Genomic DNA, 12,278 nt, shown 5'->3' with positions numbered 1-12,278 from the left:
CTATATTTCTGTCTTTGTGCCAGTACCATACTGTCTTGATGACTGTGGCTTTGTAGTAGAGCCTGAAGTCAGGCAGGTTAATTCCTCCAGTTCCATTCTTCTTTCTCAAGATAGCTTGGCTATTCGAGGTTTTTTGTACTTCCATACAAATTGTGAAATTATTTGTTCTAGCTCTGTGAAGAATACCGTTGGTAGCTTGATAGGGATTGCATTGAATCTATTAATTGCCTTGGGGAGTATACTCATTTTCACTATATTGATTCTTCCAATCCATGAACATGGTATATTTCTCCATCTATTAGTGTCACTTTGATTTCTTTCACCAGTGTTTTATAGTTTTCTTTATATAGATCTTTAGTTTCTTTAGGTAGATATATTCCTATGTATTTTATTCTTTTTGTTGCAATGGTGAATGGAATTGTTTCCTTAATTTCTCTTTCTGTTTTCTCATTATTAGTGCATAGGAATGCAAGGGATTTCTGTGTGTTGATTTTATATCCTACAATTTTACTATAATCATTGATTAATTCTAGTAATTTTCTGGTGGAGTCTTTAGAGTTTTCTATGTAGAGGATCATGTCATCTGCAAAGAGTGAGAGTTTTTCTTCTTCTTTTCCAATTTGAATTCCTTTTGTTCAGATTGCTGTGGCCAAAACTTCCAAAACTATGTTGAATAGTAATGGTGAAAGTGGGCACCCTTGTCTTGTTCCTGACTTTAGAGGAAATGCTTTCAATTTTTCACCATTGAGGATAAAGTTTGCTGTGGGTTTGTCATATATAGCTTTTATTATGTTGAGGTATGTTCCTTCTATTCCTGCTTTCTGGAGGGTTTTTATCATAAATGGATGTTGAATTTTCAAACAAAGGCTTTCTCTGCATCTATTGAGATAATCATATGGTTTTTATTTTTCAATTTGTTAATGTGGTGTATTACATTGATTGATTTGCGGATATTGAAGGATCCTTGCATCCCTGGGATAAAGCCCACTTGGTCATGGTGTATGATCTTTTTAATGTGTTGTTGGATTCTGATTGCTAGAATTTTGTTAAGGATTTTTGCATCTATGTTCATCAGTGATATTGGCCTGTAGTTTTCTTTTTTTGTGGGATCTTTGTCAGGTTTTAGTATTAGGGTGATGGTGACCTCATAGAATGAGTTTGGAAGTTTACCTTCCTCTGCAATTTTCTGGAAGAGTTTGAGTAGGATAGGTGTTAGCTCTTCTCTAAATTTTTGGTAGAATTCAGCTGTGAAGCCGTCTGGACCTGGGCTTTTGTTTGCTGGAAGATTTTTGATTACAGTTTCAATTTCCGTGCTTGTGATGGGTCTGTTAAGATTTTCTATTTCTTCCTGGCCCAGTTTTGGAAAGTTGTACTTTTCTAAGAATTTGTCCATTTCTTCCACGTTGTCCATTTTATTGGCATATAATTGCTGATAGTAGTCTCTTATGATCCTTTGTACTTCTGTGTTGTCTGTTGTGATCTCTCCATTTTCATTTCTAATTTTGTTGATTTGATTTTTCTCCCTTTGTTTCTTGATGAGCCTGGCTAATGGTTTGTCCATTTTATTTATCCTTTCAAAGAACCAGCTTTTGGCTTTGTTGATTTTTGCTATGGTCTCTTTTGTTTCTTTTGCATGTATTTCTGCCCTAATTTTTAAGATTTCTTTCCTTCTACTAACCCTGGAGTTCTTCATTTCTTCCTTTTCTAGTTGCTTTAGGTGTAGAGTTAGGTTATTTATTTGACTTTTTTCTTGTTTCTTGAGGTATGCCTGTATTGCTATGAACTTAACCTTTGATTCTTTCCCATTTCTTTTTTAGATTCTCAATTCTCAATTCCTTATTCATACGGGCCTTTGCATGTGGGTATTGCATAAGTTTACAGTTACAGACATTCCACATTGACCTCTATAATTCTCTTCTGATTTAAACTGTTTATGAATTTTTAAAAAGTCTTCTTTTTACTCTCCTATATCACCCCCATTCCCCTCTTTTTTGTCCTTTAATGTAGATCATTCTGGAACAAGAGATGACAGAGAACCCCTCACGAAGACAATCAAAAGTGACTCTGCAGTCATTGGAGGTAACAGAAAGCATGAATGAGCTCTTCTTCGGTACTTAATATCGTTCCTAATAATGGTGAATATTTAGCATTATAGACACTATAGGGCTGCTGGTAAAGAATCCGCCTGCCAACATAGGAAATTCAGGTTCTATCCCTGGGTAGAGAAGATTCCCTGCAGAAGGAAGTGGCAACCCACTCCAGTATTCTTGCCTGGGAAATTCCATGGACAGAGGAGCCTGGTGGGCTACAGTCCACAGGGTCCCTAAAGAGTTGGACACTGAACAGACAGTACTGAAGAATCTGTACATGTCCCAAGAGTTATCACTGAATCCTGAGGTCAGGAAGGTGATTTATTATTTGTATTGGATTGTCATATAGTCTTCTTAAATTTGCAGCTTCCTTGGAGATTTCCAGTACAAATAATTGATAATTTCACTGAAATACCACACTCAAGTATTAGTATTAGATATTATTAGGACATCGGAGAAGGCAATGGCACCCCACTCCAGTACTCTTGCCTGGAAAATCCCATGGACAGAGGAACCTGGTAGGCTGCAGTCCATGGGGTCGCTAAGAATCGGACACAACTGCATTGGAGAAGGAAATGGCAACCCACTCCAGTGTTCTTGCCTGGAGAATCCCAGGGACGGGGGAGCCTGGTGGGCTGCCATCTATGGGGTCGCAGAGTCGGACTCGACTGACACGACTTAGCAGCAGCAGCAGCAGCAGGACATAGTACTAATAATGAATATCATTTAGCTTTAGAATGGCCATCTGCACTCCCTAGGGTGTTCTGATTGTATTTAAGGAAGTGTCATTTTTTGGTTTCTTGGACACATCACTGCTTCTGCAAGAATTTATGTAGCAAGTTGGAAAATTCTGAGATGAACATTAAAAACATGTGTTTATTGTTGCCTTAATGCTTAATAAAGTGGATTATTTTCCTGGTTTAGATGCCCTTCTCAATGAATATTACAGTTGTATTTGCATTTTATCAAATACTAAGCTAATGGAATAAAAGTGGTTTATTACTTATTTTAAATTGCAAAATTAGCACCAAAAAATTTAAATATATCTTCCTGGCAGTAGAGCAGCATATTCTCTGAGACATAATTTATTCAAAACCAAGCCCCCACATAAACCTTTTTCTTCCTGATTAATGGTTTTCAGAATATTATTAATCAGATTATTGAAATGTTAAATGGTTCACCTTTTCTCCATATTCTGCAAATGATATAGAAAGTAAGCAATTATTTTATTATATTGCCAAGTAATGTGATTAGACATATTCTTGAGCAGCTTATGTGGGCTTATAATTGATCCATTTGTTTCTCTACTTTTTACACCCTTACTTGTGTAGACATCAGCTTCCTTTAAGTACATAGAATTTTATTTAGACAGAATAGTACTGATCAAAATTTGCAAGAATATTAAAATCCCCATTGCTTTTTCAGTTGTTTTATTTTTGTCAAATTAATGGTGTATAAATTAAAGATGCATAAAATAGGCTCCTCACCCTGTTAGAAGAGTAGTTAAAATCTGCATGTGTAAAATAAATATATTAATATAGCATTAAAACATTAACTGGTAAAAACTCTAAATTTAAAATTATACCATTTATCAATGCAATGCGCTCAACATTTCAAATTGGGACTCCTATTTGTCAAACAAATTGTCTCGGTCTCATAATGAAGAGGAAAAGTTAAAATTTCACATAACCTCCTGCTCGTTCTGCCTCTGTAACTCAGCTTGCTCCTTGCAAAGTCTGGATCATGTAGGTCACGTAGTCTTGGAAAGTGGGGACTTACAATACGAGGAACCGGAGCTTATTTCATGCACCTTGTCCTGCTCTTTGCCATTGCCCAGCCCCTGCAAACCTGCTTAATCATGCCAGTCCCTGTAAGGTCAGGCATTCCCCTCCCCGTCTTGACCGCTATTCCCACGCGTGCAAAACCCCCTAGTTTAAACCAGCCTATTAGCAGCTATTGTTGCCCACTATAGTCTGCCTATAAAAACTCCGTAACCCCTTGTTCGGGGCTCAGAGCTTGGATTGTTAACTCCTCTGTGCCTGCTGGCATAATAAACCTGAGTTCTCCAACTCTCCGAGTGTGGTGCTCTTTCTGGTGCCTGCTTCTGCAACAATAATGGTGCTTTTAGGTGATTTTCTAGCTTCATAAATAGAGCAGTGAATATAGGGAGATGCAGATACATAGTTATGTGTAGTCATGCCAATGTTAGAGCAAGTATTTAATCTTTTTATCATACCTTTGGGCAAAGATTACTGGCAAGATTTGCAGAGTAAAGGAAGAAGTGTGTTTATAAGTTATTCTGTGTTATTCTAGAATGGAAGCAAGTTGTTTCTCCATCTGCCAGCATTGTGGTAGATTTCTTTAGGGTCAAGGGCTCTGGATTGTCTTCTTTTGATCACGGCAGGGACTGAGCTTGCATCCGAGCAGTGGGTTGTAATCTAAGCTCCAAAGTTAGGGATCCATTTAATCTGTAGAATATTCTAATTGTTTCTCCATCTCTCAGCATTGTTTTTCTTCATTTTAGGCAATCTTTTTCTTTTAAGTATATTCTAATTATAAACAACAAAGGCAATAAATAAACAACAAATAAATAAACAGGGTGAGGTGGGGAAATTGATTTAATAAGACATTTAAAACTGGTGACTCAGACACTAGAGAGAGTTTCTGGTCAGACTTCACAGATATGAATGGTCAGATTGAGACAGCAAGCTACGTAATTTCATCATAAAAACACATTCACACAGAACTTCAGATAGTAATGTCGCAGAATGTGGTAGGTAGTCATATTTCATCTATAATATCTTTTTTCCTTTCCTTTTTTTTTTCTGGTGTATCATGTTAAATCAAGGTTTTTCTTGGACATAACAAACCCTGACATAACACTGTCTCTAATTCAGTTCAGTTCAGTCACTCAATTGTGTCCAGCTCTTTGTGACCCCATAGACTGCAGCACGCCCAGCCTCCTTGTCCATCACCAACTCCTGGAGCATGTTCAAACTCATGTCCATTGAGTTGGTGATGCCATCCAACCACCTCATCCTCTGTTGTCCCCTTGTTCTCCTGCCTTCAATCTTTCCCAGGATCAGGGTCTTTTCCAGTGAGTCAGTTCTTTGCATCAGGTGGCCAAAGGATATAAACCATCTCCAATTACAAGAGATAAATCACATGCATGGAGCAAACCCATTCCAGAGCTCATCCCTGATTTTGTCTGCAGTAGCCTGCTGTCTGTGTGGGCTTCCCACTTGGTGCTGGTGGTAAAGAATCCACCTGCCAATGCAGGAGACACAGGAGATGCAGGAGATATGGGTTTGATCCCTGGGTCAGAAAGATCCACTGGAGTAGGAAAGAGCACTTCACTCCAGTACTCTTGCCTGGAGAATTATGTGGGCAGAGGAGCCTGGCAGACTACAGTCCATGGACCTGCAAAGAGTCGGACACAATTAAGCACAGCACAACAATTAAGACACACAATTAAGACACAGCAATTAAGACACAGCCTACTGTCTGTACCTACTTCATCAGCTTTCTCCATTGAAATTGTTTAGGATCTCTTTCTTTAAATCAGAGGCCTATAACCAAGCAATAGAATACTGATAACAACTCATTACTTTTCTAAGATGAGAGGCAAAATATATGACAACAAATGGATATTCTGATTTCAATTATTCTTTATTAATATAACAAAAATAAAACAATTATATCCATTAGAAAATTCTTCAGATTTCAATACAGAATTCACTTATCAGATTTATGTTAGATCTGTCAGCAAGGAATTGCTATCCCTTTCAGATAAAGCTGACATAGCCAAAACTCAGCTTAGCCCCTAGCTATATTATTGGCTATAGTCAATCTGCCCATCAGATCATGTACTCTAGAATCCATTGTGACTGATGAGGACCTTTGAAGTTTCTGCTATCCCTCTCAGATAAGGGTGTCATAGCCAAAAATCGGCTTAGCCCCTGGCAATATTATTAGCTGTAGTCAATCTGCCCATCAGAGCACGTACTCGAGAATCCATTGTGACTGATGAGGACCTTTGAAGTTTTGGTTTCAGTTGGAGTGATCAGAGTTGTTTACACCTACTTTAAACTAGAGCAAAGAGTCCTTGTTTTATGATATGAGACTCCATCCACCTTGCTGTTTCCGTTGTACTTATTTTCATCTGAAAACACTATGTTCACACCGCCACTGATTTCACCAGAAGAGTCTAAGTATGAGGAACTCTCAAACTTGTGACAGACAACAGTTTTCCAAGTTCTACGTTTCATTTGAAAACTTGGCTTTGATCACTGGCATCCTACACTTTCAGTTGTTTATCTTGAAGTGACAGATTCACTTCATTTTAGAGAAAATTTCTGCCAGATATCCAAGTTAAAACAACCACAGTTTATCTGTCAGTTGTTCTTTCCAAGAAAAACAGTGTTCTTTACAGGAAAAAGCAACTAGTTCAGCTCACAACTCAACTGAAATGCTCACACTGGCCTTCTTCCAGAGACAGCCACCGTACTTCAGTCTGCGGGAGAAGTATCAGTACTTTACAGATACTTTCCATTTCATCACACAAAATGTGAGAAAGTCTTATGGGCAAAAGTCACAATTTGACAAAATGTATAATTTTTAGTGCTTCATCAAGGACATTCTTAAATGAAGCTGGCAGAGCAGTGCCTGCTTACTTTATGAATTCAGTGACCACTTTGAAACTTTGGTGACCTTGCCTTAGTTCATGTTAAGGTACCAGGAACTCTACCTAACCTTGCTTTGTTCTCTCAGTGGGCACGTCAACATGGTGAGAAAGGCATCTTAGAGTTATTACGAATAGCGTCGACGCTATGGGCCTCCTCAAAATGTTCCAGGAACCATCAAGGATTCAGAGATCTCACTCTGAAGATAACTGACTTAACATAATGCCAGAATTGGTAACCAATTAGCATAGCTAACCGCTGTGGTGTTTAAATTTTTTATTTACAATCAGATGTCTCAAAAAGTCAATATTCTTAATATAGATATAATCTCATCTGTGTATCAGGATCAATATAGTTCATAGTAAGGATTATTCATATAAAACTTGTTCTTGCTATTTAGGGATATAACAAATTATTGATAATCAACTTCATTAAAATGTTAACGTTTAAGGGGATAAATTAGGAGATTGGGATCAACATATACACACTACTATATGTAAAATAGATAACCAACAAGGACCTTGTATGGCACAGGGACTTTACTCAATATTTTGTCACAACCTATAAAGGAAAAGAATTTGAAAAATAATAGAGATACATGTATGTGTGTGTATATATATATATGTATAATGGAATCATGCTGTACACCTTAAACTAACGCAACATTGTAAATCAACTAAAGTTCAGTTTTAAAATGTTCACATATTTAAGTATTAAAAACACACTTGATTATTTTATGATGTTACTACTACTATATAATTTCAAAATAACTAAACTTGTCTAGGTATTAATATGAATGACCCCATGGACTTAGAGATGTGAAGTAATATATTATTAAAAAAATTGTATATACAAATACACTAAATAATCCATTATAATATGCATTCAGAATAAATGAAGGTGAGCCCATAAGACAGAACTCAGAAGTAAACTCAACATATTTTGATAATACTTGATCCAGAAATGCCTGAGATTTTTGATATTTCCAACTTACATGTACTAGATGCTTGATTTTGGTAGAAAATAATTTTACTGTGACTTCTTAAACAATGAAGTCTATACAGTTTCTGTTTGGACAACGGTTCTGATTTTGTGTGTCTCTTCTCTTCTCTCACTAGGTTTGATAGCTGTTGTGATCTTTATCTTGCTGTGCATCGCTGCCATAGCTGTCCGCATTTATCAGCAGAAAAGGTTATACAAAAGAAATGAGGCAAAAAGGTCAGAGAATGTAGACAATGCTGAGGCTGTTTTGAAAAGTGAGCTTAATATACAAAATCCAGTCAATGAAAATCAGAAAGAGTACTTCTTCTGATTGGCAGAGATGATTTACTGTATAATTACAATAGCCTGATGTAATAGCCAGGGGCTCTCAAAGAACAAAAAGCAAGCTCTCCCACTGAATGTACAGGCAATGGATTTGCAGCACTGCCGCATTGCCAGACTCGAGATGGCTCCAGGAGGCCTCATCCATTGACTTATTTCCCACAGCGGTCATTCTGCATAACAAGAATTAGATATTGCTGTTAATTTCCAGCCATTCTGATACAATCTAAAGCAGAAGTTTAACTCACTTGAGAGCTACAGTTTTTCATTGTGAAAACTGTAGTGCTAGCCTCTCAACCACGTGCTACCTAAGTTGTGTTAGAGGTGAAAATCAAAATTGGACTATAATGACCTTGCTTTATTTGAGAACATATGCTGTGTTTGCTTTGGTGTCCCCATGGTGTTATTCATAGACCTGGAAATGCTTCTAAGATCTTGTTTGGCTGGTGTTTGCATCTTCAGTGGCCAAAAGTATATAAACCCTTTGCCTTTCTCTGTATTGCATTCAATACAATTTATCAATACTCTGGAAAAATGTTTTTGTTTTCATTGGTTTGTTTGTATTGCTCTATTTCGATTTGACTGTTTTTAATGATTTTGAAAACATGAGGTTTTGTGCGTAAGGCTCCAGCTCTGAACATAAAATTTGTATGTAACAAGACTCAGAAAGTGCATTGGTCATCAGTATGTGATGTCTTGCCTTTAAAACATTTCTGTTTAATTTGTTGTCATGGTTTGGTATTGGTAGTAGTTAAGAACCTGGTTAATGCCCATTTCCCAAAGAATGTGAAATATTTGCAAGTAAACTTGTTGATAAAACACACACACACACAATTCTTAACACTGCAAAGAATTATTTTTTATTTACAACTGCAATGTCTCAAATGAAATATACTTCTGAGAATATTTTCCCCAAATCCTATGTAAGCTTTCTTTATAGGTTTATAATTCTGTTTTTCTAAAGTATATCACCCACTTTTCTTTGATCTCTATTCACTATATACCATGGAGCATCTTCTTATGTATTAGAAAAAAGAGACAATTTGACATGTAAGCTCCATTCTTCATTCTAAATTATATCCCCCACTTCAGGTATATATTTAGCTATATACTAATCTCCAGGGCATACTTTTTGGAATATAAGCTTCAGTCACGCCCCCTTTTTTGCAAAACCAGTAGAGTTGTTAAAGTGTGTTCCTTCTAAGGGGTGATGGCATATTATATGTCATATTCTATCATTTGAGTTACTTCTCATTTATGATGATGGAGTAAATTTCTCAAAAAGAACCAAAAATCAATATAACTTACTAACGAGTACATTCTGATTAGGAGATATATACGTGCCTGAAATTCAAATAATTATCAGTCACTTTATGAAACTGTTGCAGTAATTACCTTTGGGGCCATGTGAAAAGATGCTTTCATGTAGCTATATTTGAATTCCACAAGCCAATTATGTAGCAAAGGCACTTTGGCATTTATACTCATATTTTCCAGGTGTCTGCCAAGGAAAAATTAGATGCTTTAGTTTGTCCACACCAGAACAATTTGGAAATACGTAAAGTGAATGCTTTTCCCCTTATTTTCCCTCTTAACTCTCCTTATAAAACCTGCCTGTCCTTTCTCATAGCACTGTATTAATTCTGATGTTTCTGTAAATGCTTGACAAAATCTTAACCATGGTTTATGAAAGACCTATATGGATACATAGCATTCTTTTTCTTTAAAGTCCTGTGGTAGCCGCCAAGGGGTTGAACACCAAAATGGTAGTTTTCATTTCATGCAAAGCTGAATACAGTGGTAACAGCCCTGAATCTTTTACATGTGTTCTGGTTATTTAGTAGCAGTGTTAACTTGGTTGGGAGCTGGAAGGTAGACAGGCTTATAGACAGTGAAGCCTCACAGTACTCTGTGGTCTGCTCTGCTAGGTTTAACATTATGGCATTAAAACGCACTGATATATCATACGCCATGACTTTCATTCCCTGGTTTGTAATCTGTTCCTTCTTTTTTCTTAATAAAATGCATTTTTGAAGTAAAATGCAGAATATATTTTGAGATGTTGTATAAAAGTTTCAAATGAGGGAATTATACTGGATTTTTTTTTTTCTCAAAACAGTAAAAAGATGTGTAGAAGTATGCCTTCTTTACTGGTGTTTGTGACTTTTGTAAACTTTTTGGTACACCCCATGATTATTATGAATTGTTAACAAAAGTTGCATTTATAATGTACCTTTCCTTTTAACTAGACTCAGAAATGAAAGAAAATATACAAAAATGTTTCCTGATTGTAACAAGGAAGTTGAACTAGATTTTACATTTTTCCAGAGAACAACAATTTGCCTGTTAGCATTTGTTTGCTTAAAGGCTACTTGTGTTTACATTGGGTGATATCCTTTTACTTCTGCAGAGAACTTGGCCAATGAACCCTATATATATGCATAGGATCATATGTAAGAATATAACACACACTGCTGAAATATAAACGTTTAAAAATTCTTTATTGATTATTTCAAGTAACACAAATGAAAACAATATGTAATTAACATTCTCTTTTGAGAAGACCAAATTTCTCAAACCTCATTAAATTCAAATATGAAATAAAATGGACTTAGCATGGCACATGAAATGAGGGTCACGCCTAGGAAATGACATCTTAATTTTGTAGAAACTATATCCACTCTAGGAAATAGTTCCATTTTTAAAAATCTTTTCCCCAGTGTTGCTCTTTAAAGCAAATTTAATAAATTATTTAGACAGTAAGTTAAAGACAAAAACCAGAAGAAGAAGAACCCAGACAATAACCAGACAGAAGTTAAGCATCCCAGATTCTCTCTCACCAGGTGGTCTTATCCTTTGTCTATAAAAAAATAATCCTTGCAACAGAGTCCATCATGCAACTGGTGATCACTGGTATATTATTTAGTGTGAAAATCTTAGTTTTACAGATGAAAAGTCTGAGATGCATGTATATGAGGGTATATGGTTATATCCCCAAGGGGACATATATTAATAGTACTGTGTAAGTGGTGAGGCTGTGACAAGAATTTCATTTTTGCTGTACACTTTGCTGATAATTAGTGCCTTCAGGACATGAAGTTTTGATAGTTATTTAGTGGTATAGAAAATTTGGAGGTTCTTGGTTTCCTTTTTGTCCAAGTTCTAGTTCTAGATCTTTTCCATATTTAAATGAACATAAACCTTTGTTTGTAGGTCATTGCCATCAATAGACTTGGTTTTCTTTAAAAAAATATTTATTAAGCTTATGGTTCTTGATCCTAAGAGAGATATTTTAACTGAAACATAGGTAGTCTTAATGAAATACTCAGTATGAATTGGATCTGACTGAGTCACTTCAAGTGTTTTCCATATGGTAGAAGGTGGCACATCTCATTAAAATATGTTTTGTTGATCGATTTCCCAATCCACATATCAACTAAATGATTAATCTAACTAAATAATACAATTTTACAGATGCATTTAATAAGTTCTGCTCAACTTCTACTTTTCCAAAGTTCAGATAATGGAGAGTGGTAACAGGGAAGAAAAAATTCAGCAGCTGACTGTGTGTTTGAAATGTATGTGAATGAGCACATGCGTGTTTACAAGGAAGACTGTGAGAAGCAAGAAAATATGAACAGTTTGCACATAATGTGGTAAGAGAGTTGGACTTATGGTGTGTCAGTAACTTCCCCGGAGCGTGGTTTTGACGATTGGAAAATGCAAATAAAGTGGGAGGGAAAACCATCTGACCCACCATTGTAATGGCTTTTCTGGGGAAACCATTTTTTATTATCTTCCCTATTTATAGTATTATATTTAAAATATATTTTAAGATACATGCATTTATTTTAAATCTCAAGTAGTACAAGACATCTTACAAGGGAAAATAGCCCTGCACTGCCCTATCACCTGCCGTATCATGTTCAGCTCCTTTAGCTGTCACTTTTTAGCTCTCTCCGTGTTTCTTAATTACATTCCTAACAGGCTGAGTTCTCTGGGGAAGCAAACTCTTGAGGCAGAGATTGTCATGAAGGAAATTTACTAGGGAGTAATGAAGAAAGCTGAGCACTGAAGAATTGATGCTTTTGAACTGTGGTATTGGAGAAGACTCTTGAGAGTCCCTTGGACTGCAAGGAGATCCAACCAGTCTATCCTAAAGATCAGTCCTAGGTGTTCATTG

The 12,278-nt window shown here is 36.2% G+C and overlaps 1 protein-coding gene across 1 annotated transcript in view; it reads left to right on the top strand.

Annotated features, from left to right (window-relative positions):
* CNTNAP4 (contactin associated protein family member 4) overlaps positions 1 to 10,206 on the top strand; it is a 285,401-nt gene extending 275,195 nt beyond the window's left edge. The window contains exons 23-24 of the mRNA XM_005894297.2: positions 2,008 to 2,079; positions 7,891 to 10,206. Coding sequence (XP_005894359.1) covers positions 2,008 to 2,079; positions 7,891 to 8,084 — 266 coding nt within the window. The 3' untranslated portion in view covers positions 8,085 to 10,206. The remainder of the gene's footprint in view (positions 1 to 2,007; positions 2,080 to 7,890) is intronic.
* Positions 10,207 to 12,278: the final 2,072 nt, after the last annotated feature.

Source organism: Bos mutus, chromosome 18, assembly GCF_027580195.1.
Source record: "Bos mutus isolate GX-2022 chromosome 18, NWIPB_WYAK_1.1, whole genome shotgun sequence".
NCBI lineage: Eukaryota > Metazoa > Chordata > Mammalia > Artiodactyla > Bovidae > Bos > Bos mutus.
This window is presented reverse-complemented; position numbering and strand designations above follow the sequence as displayed.